This window comes from Rhinatrema bivittatum, chromosome 5, assembly GCF_901001135.1.
Source record: "Rhinatrema bivittatum chromosome 5, aRhiBiv1.1, whole genome shotgun sequence".
Taxonomy (NCBI): Eukaryota; Metazoa; Chordata; class Amphibia; order Gymnophiona; family Rhinatrematidae; genus Rhinatrema; species Rhinatrema bivittatum.
Genome location: NC_042619.1, coordinates 243,271,359 through 243,299,050, shown reverse-complemented (window position 1 = coordinate 243,299,050; position 27,692 = coordinate 243,271,359). Strand labels below are relative to the sequence as shown.

At 40.8% G+C, this 27,692-nt stretch overlaps 1 protein-coding gene across 1 annotated transcript; it reads left to right on the top strand.

The window, feature by feature from the left end:
- The first annotated feature begins 3,112 nt into the window (after positions 1–3,112).
- On the top strand, positions 3,113–27,573 carry SLC25A6 (solute carrier family 25 member 6). Its single transcript, XM_029603636.1, has 4 exons — positions 3,113–3,452; positions 18,457–18,943; positions 20,737–20,877; positions 27,184–27,573. Exons 1-4 carry the CDS (start codon positions 3,345–3,347, stop codon positions 27,339–27,341), a joined length of 894 nt encoding a protein of 297 aa, XP_029459496.1. The 5' UTR covers positions 3,113–3,344; the 3' UTR covers positions 27,342–27,573.
- The last annotated feature ends 119 nt before the right edge of the window (positions 27,574–27,692 follow it).

Here is a 27,692-nt window from a genome sequence, read left to right as displayed (position 1 = left end):
CACTCACTCTCACTCAGTCCCCACTCCCTCAGTCCCACTCCCTCAGTCCCACTCCCTCCCTCAGTCCCTCCCCCTCACTCAGTCCCTCCCCCTCACTCACTCAGTCCCACTCACTCTCCCTCTCTCCCAGTCCCACTCCCTCCCTCAGTCCCCCCTCTCCCTCTCACTCAGTCCCACTCCCTCCCTCTCACTCAGTCCCTCCCTCCCACTCTCTCTCTCCGTCCCTCCCTCCCACTCAGTCCGTCCCTCCCTCTCTCTCTCTTCTCCCTCCCTCGCTACCGCCCGCTACCGCTGTCGCTCGCTACCGCCGTCGCCGCCCGCTGCCGGTACCGCCGCTGCTGCCACTGGACGCCGCCATTTTTTTTTCTTTCTGAAGCTGCCTCAGAGCGACGTGCTCGCCCGCACATGCGCGGTAGAGCTGGTCTCTACTGCGCATTTGCGGGCCGTCGGTCACAGGCCATTTATAAGGTAGATAACTTTCCCCACATGATTCATGTTTCAACTGATATCTCAATCTTCCTCAGGGGATTTGTTATGTAATTTTCTTAAAGGCCAATATTCTTCAACCCCGGACAGCAAAACCGTCTCCTCCAAGCATTCAAAATATGGCACCACCGCGTCTTAGGTAGTTTAAATAATACATTCATTAAAATATGTTTTGGGAATAAAAATTTAAGGAAACAGATTTAGCAAAATGACAATAAATGATTGAACATATCACATTGCTCTGAAGGCTGAATACAGCTTGTGGCCCATTGCGTGGCGAGAGGCTGCAGATTAAAATTTGAGAGCGATTTCTATGATATTGTCATTTGATTTCAAAAAAATTTCTCTTTAGATTTTTGTGATTGGACTGTGATCCTTTTCCCTCTCTTTACGTTTTGATGTTCAACTTTAAATAACGCCATCCCCATTTTGGTCATCAGCTCCCAGAGAGCATCCATGGACACTACCTCCGGTTTAGGGAATAAGGCATTTCCTGCTTCAGGCTCAAATTTAAAGAAATCTTCGCCATTAAGGGCATTCGAAATGGAAACAAAATCCAAATTTGAGCTTGCCGTTGGCAGGCCTGCCATCCCTTCTCCTGTCCCCACCAGGCCTGCATTTTCTCTCCCATTCCCCGCGGTGGTTCCTGCTGCTGCACTCAACAACCCTGTCGGGACCGATACAGCACTCACCGGGCTCGAGGAATCTCTGGGGACCGGCACTGGAGGTGTTCTGGAGTCTGGAGGGCTCAAGGTGGTTTCTCCAGGGTCAACCGTGGCTCCTCCCGTGGTAACCTCCGCGGAGCATGTCGCCTCCATTCTTGAATAGTTAAGAGTCAGCTCTGCTATCGTACGCTGTCCGGGTAGAAGGGATGGCGTTGCAGGATAGACGCGAACCTGACCTTTCCTTTTCGGGGGCATATTGTCGGTGGCTCTTCAGCCGAAAGAAACAAGAAAATTGCAGAAAGCAGTCAGCGTCTAAGCAGTGCTGCTACACTGCCGCCATCTTGGCTCCACCCTTTCGCATATGCTTATTTTTAAAAAAAGAAAATGAATTAAAAATTTAAATTCAATTAAAAAGTTGGAGGTTTTTTAAAGACCAATGATTATAAACTACCTCTCATATGTAACAAGTTCGGTGTAGAACATAACGTGAGGTCCTGGGGTCTTTTTTCCTCTGATTTTTTTCTAAACATCTGTAAGTTAATGCTTAATAAGGATGATTGAAATATGATACAGAGGTGTAACTTGTGAAACAAAGGTACTGGGAAAGCCAGCTGGTCTCACCAAGGACTCGGCGCACGCAACGTGCACTAGTGTGCTCCCCCTTCCACGCGCATGTTATAAAATCTGTGACAGCATGAATACTACTTAAGATAAGTCCACTTGAACTTTAAAGTATTTTTTGGACTTTGAGTTAAGGAGGGAGGTTTTGGATCCCCCTTCCTCAGGGCGATGGCAGTGCTGTAGTAAAGCCTGATCCTGCTCCTGCTCCATTTTCCCTAAGAGAAATCCCCACGAAAAAGAAGCCATCAAGGTCAAAGAAACAACTGAACTAAAGGCAGGAAGAACGTGAATCAGGAAATACAATCTGGATTTCCACCCAGCAAGTGACCTGGACAGGCTGGGTTTCCAAGAAAGGATTTTTGTAATGGAGCGGGGCCCTTCTCATTAGGACTCCAAGGCAACAGCTGCTGAGAGAGTATGCACGCTTAAAATCAGGCGCTCTACCTAGCTGTCTGTAATAAGGAAGGACACCTATCAGAAAATCCTTTACCAGCAGCTATTCACTCAAATTTTGGACAATGGATTTTATTTAACTTTATGAATCGGTAAACTAATATTTTACTCCCAGTTTGGACTGTGTCTAATTAGTATTACACTTCACCTCATAGAAAGCATTTAAACTTCAAGGATAAACACTGGTGACCTTTTTCTTTGGACCATAAGTGAGGACCCCCCAGGGCTTGAGAGCTAGCTGGAATCCCCAGAAGATATAAATTAGGGCCTCATTTACTAAGACTTTTCTTCCATTCTGCGTCTATGGGAAAAATGCTTAGTAAATGAGGCCCATGGTTATGTGCCCTGAAGGGAGATACCACTTCCTAAAAAGGGGGTAACATATTTGCTCTTTAGCATCCTGAGAGATTTACCTTTATCGCTGCCTTAAAGAGAATAGGAGAGTGAGAGAAGAGAGAGGGAAGCGAAATTGAAGAGACAGGAGAGCCAGTGTTGCCAGAAATTAAAATGATTTTGTAGCCACTCCCTTGATAATCCACATAAGATGGGATATAAGGCCAGGGTGGGCAGGGGGTTAGCTACAGTGCACACCCCTGTTAACTTCCCCCTCCCCGCCTAAATAAAAACAGGAGAGGGTAAAATTCCAAAACTCCATCGTTTTTTGTATTTTTTATTTTCATCTCCAGCACACTACTAAATGTTCAGCCATAAACGGGTTTGCCACCTGACACAAACTGTAAGGAGAGATATTATAGGACAAAACTAGGACAGGTTCAGCCTGCGGACCAATACAATCCCTCTCTCAGAGCACTGCAGCGAAAGGACGATCACATCAGGTCTCAGCCTTGCCCCGCCTTCCCCGGCAGGTAGCCCCGCATTCCTCCAGATTCACCAATAGGAAGGGCTACCGGCTCGGAGGGGGCGGGGCTCCGGCGCTGACCGGCGAATTCTTAGCTCATGCGCGGGAGGAGCGACCCCTTTTCTAGCGGAGCTCTGGCCGGCTTTCTTTTTCGGGATAGCTTAGCGTCAGCCGGCGAACCAACGACAGGACCTATCCGCCTAGTTCTTTCTTACTATTTATAAGAGCGGAGGGCGAGAAAAGTAAAGGGTGCCTCAGCTATGGATCAAGCCGTCTCCTTCGCCAAAGATTTTCTTGCTGGCGGTATTGCCGCTGCCATCTCCAAAACCGCCGTGGCACCCATCGAGAGGGTGAAGCTGCTGCTGCAGGTAGGCGACCGCCTGTGTGTGTAACGTGCACGATGCAAGGCGGCTTAAGGGCTGAGATCGCTGCCGGTGCCCGTCTGCGCGCCTTCCTTTCCGCTCGGGGAAGGCTTAGGAACTGTTACGGGTGAGCAGTTTGGAAGGGGGCGCCGGAGATCAGGCTATGTTTGTCTTGATGCTTTCTACCCCACTTAGTATTGCCGGAGTGACTGCTTACTAAAAAAAAAAAAAAAAAAGGGGGGGTGCTGCTTACTCCTTGGCTGCTGTTTCCACTGTGCTCGTCAGCTGGCTGAGCGAGCGCCGGCTGCTGCTGGAGCCCGGGTACCAGCGCTGTCACGTGATGCCGCAGTGCCCAGGACTGGGTGAGCTGGCGGCTAGGTTGACGGTCAGTCACTGCGGCGCATGCGGACAGTGTGGGGCCCGACGATTCCTGCGGCGCGAGGGGGCTGCTCACGTGCCAGCGGAGCCATTCTCTCGCGCTCTAGTTCCCACCCCGACCTGTGAGATGGGAGAGAAGACGCTGATACAAAATACAAGGAGGCGGCTGTGGCCTGCTGCATACGGTAACACGAAGTCTTAGGAGATTTCTTTTATTATTATTGGCCATTAGTCTTTCTGTTGCTCCAGGCTGTGTACTGCTGTTGGCATCTTACGCTATTAGGGTTTTTTTTTTTATTTATCTGCCTTCTGGCTATGATCCAAGTGCAACATCTAAGCCGTGAGCTATGGATGGACCCCTTCCTGGTCTCGAGGAGGAATTGAGAACCTGTCAGTATGGGGCGGTTTAGCATCCTATTGCTGGACTTCATTGGTGGCGCAACCTGACGACCTGTCTTGAGGCAAAGGATCTAAGCATGCATTGTCAATGATTGTCTGTTTTTAAGGTCAGATCCCCCGGTTTTCAGTGGCAGACATTTCAAGGTTCTGCAACAGATTAGCAATTTCTGCGCCAGCTGTGAAAAATCTGCATAATTTTGCAAAGAGGCACACCTTGAAAAAAAAGTTCAATTTTTTTTTTTAAATTGAGAACAATTCACGTTTTAAAAAGAAACAAACCTTTAATTAAACTATATACGAATAGAAAATTTACCAAGAGCAAATATCAACTATTAATTAAAGGCCTGTGTTAAAAACTTGTAACTGAAATGTGAGTTTTTTTGTATTGAAATACAGTGCACTATGCAACCATCCTTTTTACATTTTCTTGAGCAAGTCCTTGTCTTTCTGAGTATTTGAGCTTATGTTTGCTAAAAATGCCCTCAGCATCAGCAGTTTGCATGCTGTTAATTACTCACGTGGACACATGGTAATAGATTTAAAACTTGTCAGTAGTGTCAGTTAAGGCTTCTATGAATTGAAATTAATGACTTCTTTGCAAGCTGTGGGACATCAGCAGTTGTAGACTTCTGAAAAAAAAAAAAAAAACACACCCAACTCTTTGTAGCTGGTTTATAGTAGAGGCATATAGGTGCAAGAATCTTTGTATAAAGATGAAATTCTTCTAAAGAAACATTCCATCCAGGAATCATCAGTCATTTTTTGTTTAAGGATTTACGAGACCTTTGAGGGTTCAAATATTCTGATTGCTTTTTCTGTCAAGGCCAACTTCCCCCCCCCCCCCCCCGCCTCCCCCACTTCAGGGCAGGAGGAATGGGGAAGGGAGGAGCAAAGAAGGAGAGTTTGCTGTTTGTGAAGGTAGCTGCTGGAGCAGCGAGAGAGCTGAGACTGAAGGCAGGCAGGTACTCTGTAGCTTTTAAAGATTCTGCAATGGGTCAGTTATGCGTTGACAGGCTAATTTTGATGGGTTGCCCAATAGTCTCACCGAGTAAGGTTAGAGTAATGAATGGGCTTTCAACGAAGGCAATAAAGGTTCAAATCCTGCTTCTTACAAAGGCATTCTTGTGTCTTTGGATGAGTCATTTTATCTCATTTGCCTCAGGTATCCACTTAAATTGTAAACCCTTTAGGAAAGAGTCTTGTACCTGTGCAAATGTGTTAAACAGTTTTGTTAGGTGGACTTGAAATACTAATACTATAATTTATATGGATGCTACTAGTTTTATATAAATGCCATTTGGGTCTTCTGGTAAGAGGCCCGTGAAATTTCCTCAATTTACCTGCGGGTTTGCTGGCGAGAGACCCGTAAGAACTTTTTTGTTTCCGGGTTGGAGAGCTGGTGACATCGGAAGTTGGAGGAGGAGCCGGATAGGCATAAAAACCTGCCTATACCGGCGCAACGGCTAAGCCACGTGCAGCTTTGCCCGGGTTGGAACGGTGTGGGACGGAAACTTTGCAGGTTGCGGCCATGGAGAACAATAGCAAGCTAAGTAAAAGTCAAATTTTTTGTCTAACTTGCGAGTAATCCTGGCTGGGTTAATATTTTGGAAATTAATTACAAGTGTATTATCAAATCGCTATGCCTCACACCAAGAGGAAAGCGAAATTGAGAGAAACTTCTTCTTTAACATCAACGCCAAATAAGATACTTCAACCCAGCATTAAGGAATGCTTCCAAGCTCTTTCCACATTTACACCGGAAGGGGTCGCTGATAGCACAGCTCAGGAGCAGGAGAAGAGCTATCTGGCCAATGAAACATCTCTCACTCCTGGTTCCCCAGAAAAACCTGGCCCTCCATCCGTAAGGGTTATGGAAACTCAATCCGCATCAAAAGAATCTATAAATTCTCGGAATGAAGATTTGAATTCAATCAAAGTACCTGATGATATAAGAGAACAATCTTTTATATTGAATTAAAGGACTGCTCTTTATTGTCAACTGAAGGGGAGAGTGGGACATTTAAAACAGTTAAAAGGGGTTGTACAATAGTTTGGAATTAAGGATATGCCTGTTATAGTTCCAACAAAATTTTCTATTGAAGAATTGGGATTAATGATGGTAAATGTTCAAAAGTCAATAAATAACCTTACTAAGACTGCCCAGGAAGCCTTAAAAAATAATACCTATATAGAGGAAAAAATAGATAAGCTAGAAAAGAATGTAAATTCTTCTGTTTTGAAAATAGAAGAAATTCAAAAAGTTCAAACAAATTTGATAAAATCTGCTGTAGAAAATGAAGGGAAAATTGAATTATTGGAAAATCAGAACAGGAAATTCAATTTAAGATTGTTAAATCTTCCAAAAATATATTTAGCTTCACCGGTTGATTTATTCAACAGCTATTTGAAGAACATTTTGAAGTATTCTGAAAATTCTATTCCAATATTATCTAAGATTTAGTATCTCCAACAATTTTAAGATGAGAGAGATCAATAAAACCAAGGAAACTTGAATTTAACTGACTTTCTGGAAAAGTCTTATGAGGCGCATATTGATAAAAGGGCGACATTATTGGTTCAATTTACATCTCTTTTAGAGAGGGATGCTGTGATGAAAACAACATTTCAAATATCAAAAACAAGATTTTTATGGGCAACCCATAAGAATATTTCCTGATGTTACCCGTGTAACCCAATTGAGACATAAACATTTTTTAGCTTTAAGAAAGGAAGTATTAGAGGTGCGCAATTTACTTTAAAGTATCCGTGTAGATGCTTTATAAAGCTCAGAGATAGAAGATATATCTTTAATAATCCAGAGCAGCTTTGAGTTTATTTAGGCACTCACTCTTAGATACTATTTTAAGAGGGAAAATAATGATATTTAATGTAGAAATAGACAAGAATAACTATGCCGAAGCTGGTTTTTTTGTTTTTTTTTTTGTTTTTTTTTTGTAATTTGCTCCAAGTTAACTTAGCTTGTAGGATCTCCAGTTCTTTTTTTAATTTCCTATGATTGGATGTTATGAAATATTATTTGGAGTAAATTTGGATTTCATTGGTATATGTATATGATCATAAGTATCCATATTTTCTGTGTATTTAATATTGAAATGCAATAAAAATAAAATTTAAAAAAATGCCATCAAATAGCAGATAAATATATTGGCTACTTTTTTAAATTAGGGCAAAAGCTGGCTACTTCAGTGCAGGACCAAGGGAAGAGTGATTTTGTTAGATGCCTTGAAGGGTATAGACAGTGTAACAGTATTACTCAAGGAGGAAATCTGTACAGTACCTATAATATCTGAATGTAATCTGCTTTGACGTGCTTGAAAGGTGGAACGTAAATCAAATAATTCTCCTCCTGCACAGACATTTTATATATAGTACAGAATTTGGCTGTTGGCAGGTAAGTATGACCCATCTCCCCATGCATGCTCCAGGAAGGCAGTAGCAGTTGTTCTGTGCACGTGGAAAGTCAAACAGCATTGGTGCCATCCCTCATGGTCTGGAAGGAGGCAGGCAGCATCCATATCCTCCATATGGGTAGAAGGCAGCTGGACCAGTAGGCTAGGAGCTACAGCCCACACAAGTGGAAGGCAGGCCAGTAAGAGCTAGTTGGGGAGAGAAGAGGGATGGGGCATGGAGGAGAGAGAGGGGAAAAAAAGAGAATCAGGCCATGGGGGTGGGGAGGAGAGAGATGAAGGGATTAGGCTTGGAGGATGGAAGAGGTTTGCAGGGGTCAGGCATGGGAGCACGTAGAGAAAACGGAGTGTTTAGGCCGATACAGTACAGTGCGCTCCAGCGCATTTTTGATGCACTAGCTTTACCCCTTAATCAGTAAGGGGTCGAAAACGTGCATCCAAACCCCCCCCCCCCCCCCCCCGAACCTAATAGCGCCCTATTAGGTATTCCCACGCGATTCAGAAAGAAAAATGTGCAGCCAAGCCGCACACTTTACTTTCAGAAATTAGCGCCTACCCAAAGGTAGGTGCTAATTTCTTCGGGCACCGGGAAAGTTACAAAATTTTTAAAAAAAATTTTAAGTCGGCCCGTGGCTCACAGGTTGAAAACTGGACGCTCAATTTTGATGGCATCCGGTTTCTGAACCTGTGGCTGTCGGCGGGTTTGAGAACAGACGCCGGCAAAATTGAGCGTCGGCTGTCGAACCTGCTGACAGCCGCCGCTCCTGTCCAAAAAGAGGCGCTAGGGACGTGCTAATGTCCCTAGTGCCTCTTTTTTACCTATTTTTACCGCCAACCCTAATTTGAATACTGAATCGCATGCACAGGAGAGCGGGCTTTACTGTATCGGCCCGTAAGATGTGAAAAAAAAACCCTTTTATATTGATTTAATCATATGCACTCTTTGACATATGTACTAGATAGTAAATCAGGGAAATTTAACTTGATAGGTATTTATGCCAGCCTATGATTACCACCCCTGTGACTAATCTTTGTTTGCTAAGCTACAACTGTGAATGTCACATTGTAAAACATTGAGATTTTTACATGGAACGACGGTATATAAAATCTCTAAGGGGAGAGACAGTATGAATGGGGTTGGGCTTGTGTGAGGAGGGGAGGGCATAGAGTTTGGGGATGGGTATAAGGAGAGAGCATAGATCAATTCAGGCCTATGGTGGAGTGAGGGGGAAGACCACAGGGGGTGTTCAGGCCTGGAATGGGGGGGGGGGGGGTTAGAGAAATAGTAGCGAATAGAGGTGTTCAGGCTAGGGCAGTGGAGAGGGAGGTGAAAGGAACATTCTTATGAACCACACTAGGGAATTCTGCACAATAATATTTAAAATTTTGTATCTTTGAACTACTTTTCTACATTACATTTGAAGTTATTTAGTCCATGTTTAATCATTTATCAAATACATAGTATACAGAATTTTAATTTTTTTTGCTCAGTTAACAGTATACTTGGATGACTGTATGAGGATGTCATCAGGATGCAGTGATGTATTAATATAGGTCACTAGAGAACCTCCATCTCTACCGTGCTCGGTTCTGGAGGTCATACATTTCTAAGGCTATTGAGAGGATGAAGATAGTCTGAGAAAGCTTACCAAAATGGTTCAGGACTTGCAAGACAAATCCTTCACAGAAGGAGCTTAAGAAACTAAGGGCACTTGCTGCAAGACACAGGAAAGATTCCAGTTTATCCCTATCAATTAAAAAGCAGAATGAAAATACAAACACAAAACAAACTTTGAAATGTTTGCATGCTAATGCCAGAAGTCTAAGAAGTAAGATGGGAGAATTCGAGGTTATAGCAGTGAATGATAAGATTTATTGGCATCTCAGAGACATGGTGGAAGGAGGATAACCAATAGGACAGTGCCGTACTGGGGTACAAATTATATCCAATGACAGGGAGGAGTATCTTGGTGGCGGCGTGGCCCTTTATATCCGGGATGGCATAAGAGTCCAACAGGATAAACATCCTGCATGAGACTAAATGCACAATCGAATCTTAATGGGAAGAAATCCCTTATGTGTTGGGGAAGAGTATTTATTTATTTATTTATTTTAAAACTTTTATATACCGGTATTAGTATGCATACATCATACCGGTTTACAATGTAACTTTAAAGGTAGAAATTACAATGAACAGGGAGGGCGAACAAGGAGGAGTATACAAAGAGCAGGAGGTGGAGGAATTAAAGCAATAAATAAAAACTGCAACGGACTATTTACAGGAATATACAAGGCGTAGGCAAGATACTTGCAGTAAAGTGATAGTATACTACAGTCCACCTGGAGAAAATGAGACGGACAGTGAAATGCTAAAAGAAATTAGGGAAGCTAACCAAATTGGTAGTGCAGTAATAATAGGAGACAATTACCCCAATATTGACTGGGTAAATGTAACATTGGGATAGGCTAGAGAGAAAGTTCCTGGATGGAATAGTTGAGTTTTTTGGAGCAATTGGTTCAGGAACCGACGAGAGACGGAGTAATTTTAGATCTAATTCTCAGTTGAGCACAGGATTTGGTGAGAGAGGTAACTGTAGTGGGACCGCTTGTTAATAGTGATCATAATATAATCAAATTTGAATTAATGACTGGAAGGGGGACAGTAAGCAAATCCACAGCTCTAGTGCTAAACTTTCAAAAGGGAAACTTTGCTAAAATAGTTAGAAAAAAACTGAAATGAGCAACTACAAAGGTAAAAAGTGTGCAAGAGGCGTGGTCATTGTTAAAAAAAATAAATAAAAAATACCATCCTAGAAGCACAGTCCAGATGTATTCCACACATTAAGAAAGGTGGAAGGAAGGCAAAACGATTGCCAGCATGGTTAAAAAGGGAGGTGAAAGAGGCTATTTTAGCCAAAAGATCTTAATAAAAAATTGGAAGAAGGATCCAACGGAAGAAAATAGGATAAAGTATAAGCATTGGCAAGTTAAATGTAAGACATTGATAAGACAGGCTAATAGAATTTGAAAAGAAATTGCCGTAGAGGCAAAAACTCACAGTAAAAAAAAAAAAAAAAGTTTTAAAATATATCTGAAGCAGAAAGCCTGCGAAGGAGTCAGTTGGAACGTTAGATGACTTAGGTGTTAAAGGTGCACTTGGAGAAGATAAGGCCATCATGAAAAGATTAAATGCTTTCTTTGCTTCGGTGTTTACTGAAGAGGATATTGGAGATACCCGTTCCGGAGAAGGTTTTCATGGGTAACTATTCGGATGGACTGAAACAAATCACGGTACATCTAGAAGATGTGGTAGGCCTGATTGACAAACTGAAGAATAGTAAATCACCTGGACCAGATGGTATATACCCCAGGGTTCTGAAAGCACTCAAAAATGAAATTTTAGATCTATTAGTAAAAATTTGTAATCTATCATTAAAATCATCCATTGTACCTGGAGGGTGGTTAATGTAACCCCAATATTTTAAATGGGCTCCAGGGACGATCCGGGAAACTATGCACCAGTTAGCCTAACTTCAGTGCCAGAAAAATAGTGGAAAGTGTTCTAAACATCAAAATCACAGAACATATAGAAAGACATTGGTTTAATGGAACAAAGTAAGCATGGCTTTACCCAAGGCAAGACTTGCCTCACAAATCTGCCTCACTTTTTTGAAGGGGTTAATAAACATGTAGATAAAGGTGAACCGGTGGATGTAGTATATTTGGATTTTCAGAAGTTTCTAGGAAAAGTAAAAAGTCACGGGATAGGTGGTGATGTCCTTTCATGGATTACAAACTGGTTAAAAGACAGGAAACAGAGTGGAGTGTCTCAGGGATCTGTACTGGGACCCGTGCTTTTCAATATATTTATAAATGATCTGGAAAGGAATATGACGAGTGAGGCAATCAAATTTGCAGATGATACAAAATTATTCAGAGTAGTTAAATCACAAGCAGACTGTGATACATTACAGGAGGACCTTGCAAGACTGGAAGATTGGGCATCAAAATGGCAGATGAAATTTAATGTGGATAAGTGCAAGGTGATGCATATAGGGAAAAATAACCCATGTTATAGTTACACAATGTTAGCTTGCATATTAGATCTACCACCCAGGAAAGAGATCTAGGAGTCATAGTGGATAATTCATTGAAATTGTCAGCTCAGTGTGCTGCGGCAGTCAAAAAATCTAACAGAATGTTAGGAATTATTAGAAGGGGAATGGTAAATAAAACAGAAAATGTTATAATGCCTCTGTATTGCTCCATAGTGAGACCACATCTTGAATACTGTGTACAGTTCTGGTCGCCACGTCTCAAAAAAGATATAATTGCGATGGAGAAGGTACAGAGAAGGGTGACCAAAATGATAAGGGGAATGGAATGAGGAAAGACTAAACAGGTTAGGACTTTTCAGCTTGGAGAAGAGACGGCTGAGGGGGGATATGATAGAGGTGTTTAAAATCATGAGAGGTCTAGAATGGGTAAATGTGAATCTGTTGTTTACCCTTTCGGTTAATAGGACTAGGGGGCACTCCATGAAGCTAGCATGTGGCACATTTATAACTAATCGGAGAAAGTTCTTTTTCACTCCATGCACAATTAAAATCTGGAATTTTATGCCAGGGGATGTGTTTAGTGCAGTTAGTGTAGCCGGGTTTAAAAAAGGTTTGGATAAGTTCTTGTAGAAGTCCATTACCTGCTATTAAGTTGATTTAGAAAATAGTCACTGCTATTACTAACATCAGTAGCATGGGATATACTTATTTTTTGGGTACTTGCCAGGTTCTTGTGGCCTGGAATGGCTATTGTTGGAAACAGCTTGCTGGGCTTGATGGACCCTTGGTCTGACCCAGTATGGCATGTTGTTAGACTTCAATAAAATGCAAGAAGTCATTTTCCATAGAATAATACTGAAAAGCAATGAGCCCTATAAAGCTACAGAGGAAGGAAGGATCAGAGGACATTAAATATCACTTTACTGAGAGAGTGATGTCTGTCTAGAATAGCTTGTGGCAAGAAAAAACATAAAGGGAGCACTAGTCTCTGTTACTTCAGTATAATATAGAACTCCAGTGAATTTATTTAGCTTCATAGGACCTTCATCCCACCCCAGAGCATCTCAAATGCTTTGAGAATTTTGCATACAATTATTCAGGGTCACAAATAATAATCAGTGCTGTGATTAGTGCTATTTAAAAAGTTCTCACTTTTTTTTTTTTTTTTTTAGAGAATATTTTTATGCTGGTAACTTTCTCAATTCAAGTGAAATAAGATAAAAGAATATAACTTCCTTTGGGGGTCATTCATCACAGTAGCTTACCAGCAGAAGCTGTAAATGGTCCCTGGGTTTCCTGATCAACTTTGCCAAGTCAAGCCTTACCCTGGTTCAGAAGAATAAATTCATAAGAGCATGGATAGACTGTTCAGGAGCAAGTGAGCATTCCTTCCAAATGAAAGGATAGCTGTACTTTGGGGGGCCTAGTGAAGACCCTCCATCAGAGACAAGACTCTAGCAAAAGCAGTCCTGCTCAGCTGGGGTGCATGTAGTTTCCACAATTCCGTTAAATGAGATCTTCAGTGGGGTCTTCCTTGTTCCATCTGCTATCGTAACTACCGGAATGAAAACATTCCTACCATAGTGGTTGCAGCAGACAGTCTTGAATGTGGGTCTTGCTCTGTGGATCCTGCATCATCAGGTGACACGTTACCGATGCCGCTACCAGAGCCTGAGGGGCTCATATTGGTGTGACATAGACTTGAGGCATGTACGCCTTTAAATGCGAAATGCCTTCAGATCAACTTCTTAGAACTATGAACCCTTTGTTTTCACTTGCTCTATGTCTGGAAAGGAAAGTCTAATTTAGACAGACAACAAGGTAGCCATGTTCTACATAAACAAGCAAGGGGACTAGTGTTCGTTTTCCCTCTGCTAGAAATCTTTGGATAAGGCATGGGGTTTCTGTCACAGGGGCCTCCTACCTTACAGGGTAACACCTCAACCTTTTTTTTGGCCGGGACTCACCTGACATGTGTGACACACTGAACATGTGACCATCATGGGGCTAAATTTAAACATGCACTCTACATCTGCAGGAACCCCCTCGACCCCCAGCAATGAGTGCAGAGCAGATCTAGGGCATTACCCTGTACAACGCGCCATACAAAAAAGATATTCTGGTTCTGATGACATCCCAATAAAAGCAAAACAAACTCCCTTTACTACCAGGCACGATAGCCTTCCTTATGAAAAGTCAGTAATTTACCACTAATGCATATCCTATTGAGAAAACACAACAAATAAGATTGATATAAATGCCTACATGCTAGTAAAATACCTCACCTTGGTCACACACCCAGAACTGACCTTCACCAAGTACTGAAATACCACAAATTATAAATATGGAAACAGAAACTGGAATAGAAAACAAAAAAAGCCACTCTGCATGCAGTGCAAACCTGGAGAAATGGAAAGAGAAATATAGCACCTAACAGACTCTCAGGATTTGCAGTAATGCACACAAACTAACCTGCACAAAGTTACACCTGTACATTTGTCCACTGTATGCATATACTCCCAATTCCATTATTCACAAGGATAATTCAGAAGGTCCTCTGGGACTGGGTAAGAATGATCCTTCTTGCAGTAGCCAAGCTGGGGCAATTGTGGTTTCTATATCCCAGATTCGGTTCAATCTCCAGTTCTACTAGGAGGAGTCAGCTACTCAACATGCAGGAACAGGGCAGGCTTTGCCACTCATATCATTCCTCCCTGGCTCTCACAGCAAGGATGTTGAGCATGCCATAGTCTTTTCTTTGCTCTTCCCTAAGGGAGTAGAAGATATACTAGTATATCGACCAGGAAAACCAGGATTTGGGCATTCCAAGCCTTAGGGTTGGTAAGTCTTCAGTATCTTGTGATCTTAATTTGGTACTAGCAAAACTCATGAGCTTCTGGAATTGGTGAGTTGGCAGTTTGATTTGGAAAGACATGTTACTTCTGCTCAAGAGTCTGAACTGCAAGCACCGGTCACTGTACCTTTTCTCTCTTTCTCTCTTTCTCTTTCTCTCAACAGGCCTTGCAGGGGATATCGCGAAATGTGATCAAACCTTAACGCCCCGTAACGCAAGCTATCGCACAGCTTAACGCTACTGAAAAAGGTGTAGTGAAATTCGGTGTTAAGTCTGTGCAATAGCACTTCGTTCAAACACAGAGCCTTACCAAATACAGAATAGAGAGACCATAAAATATAAATAGAAATATGCAGATAGAAACCAGACTGGAAATGGCAACAAGCCAACAGAAAAACAAGCATCACCATTCCTAATAAGATCAAAAAAAAAAAATATATAAAACTTCATAATAGCAAAACTATACTAAAAAGGAATACATATTTCAAAACAGCAGATGAATAGAATATGCAATTATTAGGGATGTGTATTGATTTTTTTTCATGGCGTCTTCATTTCGGGTCATCTGTTAGATTCCATTTTTAAAATGGTTCGGGAGGTATTTATTTCGTGTTTTCCTACTTTCGAACTTAGTGCGCACTAACTGAAAATGTTACTGGTTAAAGTTTCAATTTGGGAGGAATTTGTTAGCTAGAAGTATGGTTCTGCATTCCATTGGCTGCCTCCTTAGTTACCGGTACCTGTTTGTGTTGCTATGATTGTAAGGTGGGGTTTGCTGGGGTAACAGGTGATGTAATTTTATAGCATCAAGTTCTAGTGGGCAAAAGCATGTACCACAAATGCTTATTAAGAATTCATCAATACTTTTGTATTTTAGGAAAGGGACCCTGGTGTGTTGGGATATGCAGACTTTGAATTCCCCTGGTTTGAGTGTGTGGGTGAGAAGGCAAGTGACTTGGGTAAATGTATGAGGTGACAGGTGGAAGAGTCTGGTTGGGGTGGTGAATGGAGAGAGACAGGCATACTGGCATATGTATGTGATCTGTTACCCCAGTCATTCCCTTCCCCCCCCCCCCCCCCCCCCCCACCAGGCTGCCTCTGTCCCACCCCATACACAACAGGCTGTCTTTCTCTCTCCAGTTACTACTCCAAGAAGTGTCTCACCCCCATGTACTAGGCTGACCTCACCAACCCCAACCATTCTCTCTCATCTGTCACCCCATTCACCCCCTCTCACCACTCATCATTCCAATCAGTCTCTCTATCTGTCACCCCACATTGCCATCCCATTCACTTTCCCTCTCACCAGTTACCACCACACCCAAACACAGACACCAGGGGAATTAAAAGTATGCATGTACCAAAATGCCAGGGGCCCCTTTCCTAAAATACAAAGGGATTGGCAAATTCAAAATATGCATTTGCAATACATGCTTTTGCATTTGCTGACTAGAAACTTGATGGTATTAAATATTTGTTATGTCAATTGTTTGCTTATGTTTGTTACCAGGCACTGCCTACCCCCCCCCCCCCCCCACCCCCCAAAACACCTTGCCACCTTGGCAACACAACAAATAACTAAGGGAACGCATAACCATAACTCTGGCTAACAAACTGCTCCCCCAATTGATAGCAATCAGTTGGCATTTTCAATTAGTGTGCACTAGGTCCTGTTAGTGCACACTAAGTCACACTAAAGATTTTGAATATCTGTACTTCTTTGAATCTCCTAAAGTGCTGTTGTACGCAATAATCTGTTTTATGTTTCATATAATGGAGCTTCTTCCTTCTATGACAATATATTTTTTTACCTAATAAAAGTGATACACACATTTTCTTTCTCCGCTGGACAATATACTCATCTTTTCATATAAATGTAAATATAATAGTTTACCTGACCATTCTGTTAGTATTTAAAATTTTTTCTAATAAACATTGTACTCCAGTAAATTTGTAATTCAGGACACCCTGTAAACATGACAAAGTACCACTTTGTATTTTACATTTTAAACATAAATTATCATTCCACAATTTCATTTGAACACCCATTACTCTAGTAATATAGCTTCTATGAATAATTTTAAATTGAATTTCTCTGATTAGCTATCATTAAATACTTAGGTCAAAGAAAATGCAAAAATATTTTTTTTACTTACCAATATTACTAAAGCCCTCCCCCACAAAATAGCTAATGTATTTAAGTGAGATAATTGTAATTCTTGTCTTAAAGTAATAACCCATATTGAAATTTTATTAAATGTTCATGTAGTAACAAATTTAATCTTCTAAAGAAAATATCAATTTATCAATATTAGCTTTACTTTTACTCAAGCAATAATATTTCATATACAAATATGCAAAAAAGATGTTTTCTTGGTATAAGCCAATTATTTTATAAGAACATAAGAAATTGCCATGCTGGGTCAGTAATCCACATTTGAACTTTTAAATATTGCATATACAAAAAAAGCTAAAATAGTTTTGATATATAATCACTTACCACAGTGACTTATGATTATATATAAGGCAGAGTCCTGAAGCGTCATGCTATATCGATGAAGCCTAGTATGATGGTCACTCACTACTAAGCATTATATTGGTGTATCACTAGCGTCAGAGAATTTTGGAATTAAGGATGGATGTTGGAGTACGTGAATAGTTTTTTTAAATTTAAAACATAGTTGCTATATTATAGATCTTTTCCAAGTTTCTAAAATCAGCCTTCATATTATTTACCCCCTCTGTATCAACTGTTGCAGACTTTCATATTTGAAAATAGGCACACTTTGCCTTCAATGTGATCGAAGAGGACTGCACCTAGCAGTAGTCCTTGTGGCTCCTTGTTGGTCTTTTTCTTTCACCATCATGAATCCATTGATTACCAGTCTCTGAGAACTGATTATTGTATCACAGGAGGAAGAATATTTTTTGGTAAACCTTTTTAAATGATGCTTTGCAAAGCTTTCTGATAATACCTACGGTAATTTAATTGTCAATAGTAGACATTGCTACTTGTTGTGCATCCTGCTCTCTTAGGGCCAGATTCAAACACCCTGTGCAAATGAAGTGAGGAGACCAGAAAAGCCTGAATTTGCCTGCATGCATATTAACTGCATAAGAATATAAGAAATTGCCATACTGAGTCAGACCAAGGGTCCATCAAGCCCAGCACCCTGTTTCCAGCAGTGGCCAAACCAGGCTACAAAAACCTGGCAAGTACCCAAAAACTAAGTCTATCCCATGTTACTAATGTTAGTAATAGCAGAGACCATTCTCTAAGTAAACTTGATAAATAGCAGTTAATGGACTTCTCCTCCAAGAACTTATCCAAACCTTTTTAAACCCAGCTACACTTACTGCACTAACCACATCCTCTGGCAACAAATTCTAGAGGTTAAATTAGTCTTCTCCTATAATTAGTCCAATAAAGTGTTTTGTTTTTTTTCTCTCTATAGGAACTTGACTTTTTCATGCACTAAAGAATAAAATCCATACTGTGTGAACCTTTTGCCTCTAAACTAGCTAGCCTAACTATGAGCAGCACCTACTACTGATTTATAGGAAACGTGAAAGCGTAACGTTTTTTTGTCCTACATAGGAAACAAAATTAACAAATCTGTTTAACACACATTTTGATATAAGTGGAATATAAACATTTTTTTAAATAAATTGAATTTAAATTAATGGCACATTTTTTTACACTAATTTTAAGTTGTAATCAATCCATGGGGGAAAACATGTTTATAGTTTTTCTTTTACTGAATGCCTGTTTGACTCCTGATATTAATCCTCTTGTGTCGTGTGACGTACAATTTCTGGTTTTGTCATTTTATAGAAATGATTAAATATTGGTGGCAATCTTACAAAGTTTCAAAATCCATTTTTGTCCATAGGTGCAACATGCGAGTAAACAAATTGCTGCTGATAAACAATACAAAGGCATCATCGACTGTGTGGTTCGTATCCCTAAGGAGCAAGGGTTCCTGTCTTTCTGGCGAGGAAACTTGGCGAATGTTATCAGATATTTCCCCACACAGGCCCTCAACTTTGCCTTCAAGGATAAGTACAAGCAGATTTTCCTGGGGGGAGTAGACAAGCACACCCAGTTCTGGAGGTATTTTGCTGGTAACTTGGCCTCCGGTGGAGCAGCCGGAGCCACTTCTCTCTGTTTTGTGTACCCCTTGGACTTTGCCAGAACCCGTTTGGCAGCCGATGTGGGAAAAGCTGGCGCAGACAGAGAATTCAACGGTTTGGGGGACTGTCTTGTGAAAATCACAAAGTCTGATGGTCTGCGAGGCTTGTATCAGGGCTTCAATGTCTCTGTGCAGGGCATCATCATTTACAGAGCTGCCTACTTTGGAATCTACGATACGGCAAAAGGTAACTAAAAATTGCAGTAGTGATGGTAAAAGAGTTTTCCAAGAATTTGTTCCTGGGTACTGAAGTATAAATTTAAGAGGGTCCATCTTAGAGTTCTGCTATAAACACAATGGAAGAAACCTTTTAATGATTCTTATGTACAGTAAAACATAAACTTTAACCATGTCATATGTGTTTACTAAGATGAGTTGGCTCCATTAAATATAAGAAAACATATTACACATCCTGTTATCAGGATGAAATACATTTCCACAAGCTAAAATACAATAAACAAGATCCAACCTACTTTCCTGGGACACGTGCATGCATCAGCAGTCCATGCAAATGCATAGATCTGGGGGAGAAAATCACCCTGGTCAGAAACCTCATGTGCATCTCCCCCCCGGGCTTACTCTGCAAGTTCCAAGTTGGTAAGACACAATTTTATTAGGGATAATGCATGTGACTTGTACAGAAACAAAATTAAAGGATAGTCCTTGGTCCCAACATATCCAAGTTTTAGCGCATAAATGCCTGCTTTGAATGCCTGGCAAATGCTTCAGTGCATCAAAGGGAAAACGCTACTGGGTAGGTGGTGAAGAATCCAGAAAACATACTCTTCCCATCTCTGCCTCCATTGTTAGTCTACCACGGTAACGTTTATGTATAAACCCCGGGACGTGTAAGGGGCGGGGCTTTAAAAGGGGCGGGGCTAGAGGCGCCCGGTACAGTGGCCAATTGCCGCTGTGCTGGGGGATCGTGCACCGACAGGGTGCCGATGCGCGCAACTTGCTCTTGCACCTTTGCAGGAGCAAAACGTGAGTTAAAGAAACGGGGAGGGGAGGTTAGGGGGAGGGAACTGGGGAAGGTCCTGCTGCGTCGCCACACGAATTTGCTGAATTATTTCCCCCCCCTTGCGTGCGCTGACCCGGAATTGTATAACATGCGTGCGTCCATTTTTTGAAAATCTACCCCTAAGTTTTTATATACCACTTATAATAAGAAAACCATGCTAAGTGGTTTGCATAGAAATGTAGACAGATGCACCACATCTTGCAGATTCGTCATCACTTGCCCAGTAACGTTTTCTCTTTGATGCACTGAAGTGTTTGTGTTCTCTGAAGCAGGCTTTCATATGCCAAAACCTGAACAGTGTCCATGCCAGGGGCTATTCATTTGAGAAGCTAACTACCTCTTGATTGCTCACTGTTTAGTATGTGTATTACCAAAAAAACAGTTAACAATTGAGAGAGACTATAGTTATAATTGTGGTAGTATATAAATGATTGGATCACTGAAATCTATCCACATATTGTATGAATACTTCTTCATTTTGATCAACCATCGATCCTTGAATTATTTTTGTGTCATTCACTTTAATTTTACATTGTCATAGTAAGCAAAGAAATTCATATATTTTAACTGTCCAAGTGAGGAAAGCCCAGAGCAGCACAGGCACCACATAGATGCTACTCATTTTATTAGTTTGAGTACCAAGCTTTGGGTGCTGTAGCAGCTACAACAGTGTTTGCTGGCTTGTGCATTTGTCTTAGACCATTCTTATGGTTTTAACTCAGTTTTTGTAAATCAGTGTTGTGATCAATAATTATGCTTACTGAAGGCCTTAACTGACGAGCTTTCATAAGAATGGCCAAGTTGGATCAGGCCAGTGGTCCATCTAGCCCAGCATCCTGTCTGACGGTGACCATAGAGTTTTTAGTAACAGGCTGAAACCAGAGCTTATCTAAGCTCTGCAATGAAGTCCTTAATTTCAGAGTGACAGAACTAGTCACTGAATGTTAATTTACTTACAGGTATGCTTCCAGATCCCAGAAATACTCACATTGTTATTAGCTGGATGATTGCACAGACGGTGACTGCAGTGGCAGGTGTGATCTCCTACCCTTTTGATACAGTGAGACGTCGTATGATGATGCAGTCTGGCCGTAAAGGAGGTAAAGTTGAGAACTTAAATTTTAACCTATGCTTAAATGTCTTCCTTTCTTGACTGTTTCACAGAAGCTTATTTATACTATTGAATGAAGCTTGTCGCAGAACACTTTCTCACAAGGTTTGAAAATTCAGTGCAGTGTGTATTGAATCACTAGGGAGGTAGCAATATAAGCCAGAAATGTTTTTGGTAGACGTCTTTTGTACACAGAGTTGAGGATCAATACTTCCAGTAAAATGGCCTTGTTTTAACATTTGCTCTCTGTAAAACTGCATCGTTCAGAAATGGCTTTCTGCTCGATGCTAATTTTCAGTTCCCAATTTTTAGATGTCTAAACTGTAATCATGTTGCTAGCCTGGAAGTTGAAGTACTTCTTTTTGTTATACCAACAATTTCACACATTTTGTATAGTCCAGAAATTTTTCTTAATGCTTCCATAGCAGGAAGTCATGAGTTTATGAAAAGGTAATTCCCTTAACATATTACCTATTTTTGCTAACTTTTCCTGCTTAGTCTATTCTACAGTCTATTTGAATCTAAACTTAGTTGGGGCACTATCTGTACATGACGTCCTTAGGGTGGGGGATTTTTTTTCTTTTGTATTTTTTTTTTTCTCTTAACTCTACTAGTCATTTCCTCTACCCAGACCACTCTGAACAAGTCAGCCATTGCAAGAGCATTCCTACCCTTAGAATTGGGTATATGTGCTCTTAACAGGTGTTGCTACTGTATGTAGACTGCTACTTCCTTAATGTATCTGTGAATGCTACCTCCATAGCAGTCCTGATTTTTGCCAGTCTGATAAGCTCTGATTTTCAGAACAAGCTCCTGCTAATCTTGTCACTTTGCACAGCAATGGTGCTTGATATTCGAAAATCTAACCCAGTTTTGGCTCATTGAAAATATATACGTACATACGCTATATACACAGTGGCTTGCAAAAGTATTCGGCACCCCCCACCCTTAAATGTCTGCAGACTTGTGAGGATAATAAATGAGTTACACAGATTGTTCCAGACAATGTTTGTTACAAACCAATATGCTCTTAAAGTAAAATTTCAAAGTCACAATTCATTATTTCTCTGCATTTTTTTGTAAAGTAAAATTAACTGAAAAATCCTGCTTGCATAAGTATTCAACCCCTTCAGACTAGTACTTGGTAGATAACAATGACCAGGTAATATAACGATACCCTCAGTCAAATGTTAGTGAAATAAGATGTGTGTGTCATCATTCCCTTGTTTCTTGAAAATGACCATCTTAATCTAATTGCTTCCATTATTTATTTATCGAGTTTTATATACTGTCGTTCAGTTTCACCATCACAATGGTTTACAAAGTTTCGATGTTTAACAGAGTTTCCAAAGATTCATGTGATTGTCAACATAAATATTGTAGGCTTTATAAACCTAGTTTGTATTTCAAACTATGCGGTTTCAGTTATGTTTGTATTTCGTGCTTGCATTGGTTCCACATGTTTGCATAGGTCCAGTAGGAGTGAAATAATATCGGAGTCATTGGGTGCTTTGATAGGCTTTGGTAAACATCCAGGTTTTTAGTTCTTTTTTTGAAGGTTTTTAAACTTTGCTGTGTTCTGAGTTCGGTTGGGAGGGTGTTCCAGAATTTGGGACCTCCTAGGGATATGGCTCTCTTCCGAGTTGAGGTAAGTTGTTTGGAATGAGTAGGTAAAATCTTTAATAGACCTTTGTTTGAGTGGAGGTTTCTGTTTGGGGAGTGTAGTTTTATAGATGTACTTAGCCAGTTTGTTTGTTTTTTGTATATTTTGTGTAATATGGATAGTATTTTGTATTCTATCCTGAATATTATTGGGAGCCAGTGTAGTGAAATAAGTGTAGGAGTAATGTGATTGTGTTTTTTAGTTCCAGTGAGTATTCTGGCAGCTGTATTTTGTAGTATTTGGAGTGGTCGGATGGTTGTGAGAGGTAAGTTGAATAGCAGGGAGTTGCAGTAGTCAGGTGGAGAAGATGAGTAGTTGGAGGACTGTTCTGAAGTCGTTGGTGGCTAGGGGTTTTACATGGCATAGGGTAAGGAGTTTGCTATCAGTCTTTGATTTTAGAAGTGATGTGGTTGTTGAAGGATAGCTCATTCTCAATTATGACTCCTAGGTAGCGGGCATGAGTCACAGGTGAGATTGCAGCTTTTTGGTTCATTAAGTTGAGAGGTGGTAGTTGAGGAGTGTTGTTCTTTCTGTCCAGTATGATTATTTCTGTCTTATCGAAGTTTAGGATAAGTTTCATGTTGGTTAGTAGATGTTTTATTTTGGTGAGGTAAGTGGCTGGTTTTTTGTAGGTGTCTTCCAGAGTGTTGTGTATTGGGATTAATATTTGTATATCATCTGCATATATGAAGTGTCAGTTTAAAGTTTGAGAGGAAGTGGCATATTGGGAGCAGATAAATGTTGAAGAGTGTCACAGATAGGGTGGAGCCTTGGGGAACTCCGGTGTCGAGGTTTATTTTCTATGAGAGGGTGTCGTTGAGAGACACTTGGTAGGTTCTTTGTGATAGGATGAGAACCATTATAGGGTTTTTTCTTTTGCACCAATTTCGGAGAGATGGTCAATCATGATTGAATGGTTTACTGTGTCGAAGGCTGCTGATAGGTCAAGTAGGGCTAAAAGGTAGCTGTGTCCTTTTTCAAAGCCTTTGAGCACGGTGGTGTTTAAAGATAAGAGTAGTGACTCAGTGTTCAGGTGTTTTCTGAAACCAAATTGCATGGGGAGTAGGATGTTTCTTCCAGGTGGTTGCTGAGTTGGGAGTGTACAATTTTTTTGATAATTTTGGCAGTGAATGGTAGGTTTGATAAGGTCGGTAGTTTAGTGGGTTTTCTGGATCAAGGTTGGTCTTTTTTTCAGGATGGGTTTGATAATTGCTGATTTTAAGCAGTCAGGGTAGTTTCCTTCTGTGAGGGATAGGTTTACAATGTCTGTTAACATTTTGGTTATTGATGGTTTGATGGCTTTGATCGTCGGTATGGGTATGCAATCAATAGGGTGTTTAGCTGGGTTCATTTTTTTTATTATCGTTTGGATTTCCAGTGAAGATGCTGTATCAAAGTTGGGCCAGCTTGTTTGATTTGTATTTTCAGGTCTTGCGTGTTGTTGTTTATGAGGTGTTTGATTTTTTTCGTTAAAGAAATCTGCATATTCGTTGCATGTGATCTTGGAGGTTGATATCTGGTCATTGGAGGATTTGGTTAGGCTTTGTACGATATTGAAAAGCATTCTTGGGTTATGATGGTATTTGTTTATTTTGCTTGAGTAGAAGCCTTTTTTGCGTTGTGGATAAGTTGGGGGTTTTTTTTGGGTTTTGTTTTTTTTTTTGTAGTCAGCTAAGTGTGATCGGTAGGCATTAAGTAGTGTGTTTCTCCATGTTTTTCTTTTTTTTGAGTTCCCATTTGGATAATCTGATATTGTCGTACCATTGGTTCTGGTGTTTTGGGTTTTTTGTTTTCTTTATCATGGGGTTTATCTTGTCTGCTATTGTTTTAGTGATGGTGAGCCAAGAGGAAGTGGTGTTTTCTGCGTTAGGTCTGTTTGATAGTTCTGATTGAGACACTTCAAGATAATCTACAATGTTAAAGGGTGGCCAGTAGGAGAGAGATTTAGGTGGGCTTTTTATTGTAGTAAATTTACAATTGGAAGTCAGAGTGGAATGGATTATAGAGTGGTCAGACCAGGGGATATTTGTGATCTTTGTTTGGTAGGTAGCCTGTATTTCAGTATTGATGAAGACCTGGTCTAGTGTGTGACTTGCTTTGTGCATTGGGCCATTGATTTGACTTAGGCCTAGGGATGAGACAGTGTCTATAATTGCGGTACATGGGGAGGAGTGGGGGTGGTATCTATGTGGATGTTTAAAGTCACCTAATATGATGATGGGTTTGTTGATAGATAGTTTGGTCAAGAGAAAATTCTACAAGTGGTGACCAGTTCCGATCCAGTGAATTGGGGGGGGGGGGGCAGTATACAAGGCAGATTTGTAGTTTTGGTGAGTCGAATTTCCAGTGGTGTGTGGGTGTGTGTTGGAAGTAGTTTCATCTGTAGGGTTTTTTTTTTTATGATTAGCATAAGACCTCCACCTTTCTTTTTTTGGTCTGGGGATTGAAAATGTTTTGTAGATAGGGTTATTGATTTGGTTGATTAAGACAGGGTCGGTGTTTTTTATCCATGTTTCCGTGATGGCTATGAAATCCGGTTTGTAATCTTCGAGTAGGTCTGTGATGGGTATTTTTCTTTATTATGGATTGTGCATTAAATAGTAGGAATGATAGTGCTATGTAGCTGCTGTAGGTCTTAGTGTTGATGTGAGTGAGGTTTGTGTGTTGGTACAGTCTTTTTTTTTTTTTTTTTTTTTTCTTGGTTCGTTCTGTGGGTTATCTGTGATTAGTTCCTTTCTGCTGGTCTTGAGGTGGTTGTAGTCAGGGTATTGAGCATTTGCCATTTTTTTTTTTTTTTGGGGTGCAGCAGTAAGATTTTTCTAGTTTGGTGTAAGTACTAAGGCGTGCACAAAGGGGAGTGCCCCTTTGTCACGCTCCTTCGGCGCACGACGCCTGGGGAGTGCGCCTTTCTTGTGGGTTGCCCAGGCGCCTCCCGATGAGGTCACCAGGGGCAGTCCTCTCAGCCGTGGAGGCCCAGTGGCTGCCAGGTCGTCGTGGCGTCTCCTCCTCCGGTTCGGGCACCTGCTGGCGCTATTGGGGCCCGCTGGTTCTGCCGGCGCATCTCTGTGCTGGGAGGGCCACCTGGGGAGCGTGCATCTCCTCAAATGACAATATAGTAACATAATAAACCCACCCTCACTTAAAAAAAAAACCCAACTTTCATCCAAGAAACGTTCAACCACTCGCAACTGATTGCAGTGTATATTGGCCACAGAGGTGCATCGCAATATTGTTACAGTATGAAAGACATGACAGTGTTACAAAGAAATTTACATCTACATTGCCTACAACAAGAGACTAATGCACAAATGAATAGATATAAACAGTGGTGCATTTATTCAATGAAACAATTAGAAACTGTCATGTAAACAAGGTGTTCCGCCAAGTATGACTTCCTTAGCGGGAAACACTGACAAAACGGACACCAAAAAGTCTCATAAGGCTCTGCTCCTGCCTAAGCAGGGGGAGCAACAGATACACCTGGATTTAAAATGCCAAAGGGCTTAACAGTTATTGCTATTAGCTACCTCCAATGTCTTTCTTTAAAAACGAAAGGAGGCACGGGAGATGCTGGATGGACACACACATTCCAAAGAGCTGACGTTGCGTTGCACGTTCTCTGAACCGTTTTGAGTATTGAGGCATTGCCAACCGGTTTTTCACTGTTTTTCTTTTCAGACAGAATGAAAATAGTGTTTGATTAGCGTGTGAAGTATTAGGTTGAATTATGTTTCCAGTTCACAGCATTTTATTGGAAGTAAAGTAATGGCTCTTGTTTAGTTCTATTCAGTTTAGGCAGTTGCAGAAAGACAGACAGATTCAGATGTAAAGAGTGATTCATTCCATCTTCAGTTACATTGACTCCAATAGCTTGGATAGCACATGCAAATAGGTAAGTAAGGCCTTAGCTACTTAGCCAGAGTAAAGCATTAGTGGATTATATTATAAACCTCTGCTCTGTTCTGAAGTTTTAAAAATAGCTTAGTCTTAAATAAAATTACAACCACCCTTTTACTTCTGATTTTTGTAAAGCTGGTACAACTCCGTTTTCAGTGCTTTCGGCATAAAGGGGGGTAATTTTCAAAAGGATTTATTCACAGAAACAAGTTTTTGCATGTAAACCCCCATTAGAAAAGCAATTTTTGGGGGAGGGGGGGGTGGTGCATAAGAGTGTACACAACAGTTTTTGTTTATACTATGTGTGCAAAAGTATGTTGGTGTGCTGAGGGTGGAGTTGGAATTGAGAGAGGATTTACTTGCATATTTTCAAATTTCAAGTGTCTCTAAATTCAAAGGTATTTTTATATAAAATCTATAACAAAGAAAAAATAAATGCTGCATTTCCCTGCCCATGGTTGTAAAGCCTCAAGCTTGATATAAGTAACATTTTTCTTTATACATATCACCTGACATGCATTTCTTGTACTTAATATGCAATTATTTGGAACTAGTGGTGTCTAGCATAATACGTAGCCATCCCAAAGATGTGATAAAACACATCGGGTCATACTTCCTTGGTTTTCTTTCATCAGGGCCTAAATTCTGAACTGTATATTAATGCTTGGTCATTAGCAAAAGCTGTGAAATCTCAGAATTAATATTTAAATCTTTTTTTTTTTTTTTTTCTTTCAGCTGAGATTATGTATACGGGAACAATTGACTGCTGGAAGAAGATTTTAAGGGATGAAGGTGGAAGTGCCTTCTTCAAGGGTGCATGGTCTAATGTTCTCCGAGGCATGGGTGGTGCCTTTGTGCTTGTGCTGTACGACGAATTAAAAAAAGTTATTTAAAAACAGCCAAGTTGGTGTTTAACTCTAGCCGATCATGTAGAATTACTTGTATTTCATAATGGACCATTTAAGCTTTAAGAAATTCCAGTGTTGTATTTACCAAGGCAAAATCATGGTTGCAGGCCATTAAATTGTCCAGAGGTATTCCACAGTTCATGGTCTGTTTTGTATATCTAAATATTTAGTGATCATGAGCTATTCTGCTGTAAAATAATAAACCATGTACAGTGTACTGTGTGTATGATTCTTGTACCCTATATTAGGAGTCAACAACTCTTGCCTAGGCCTATAGAAGCTATTTTGTAGTCATTGCTGTTGGAAGGTTTAGTCGAGGGTAAGAAAGCCATAGTC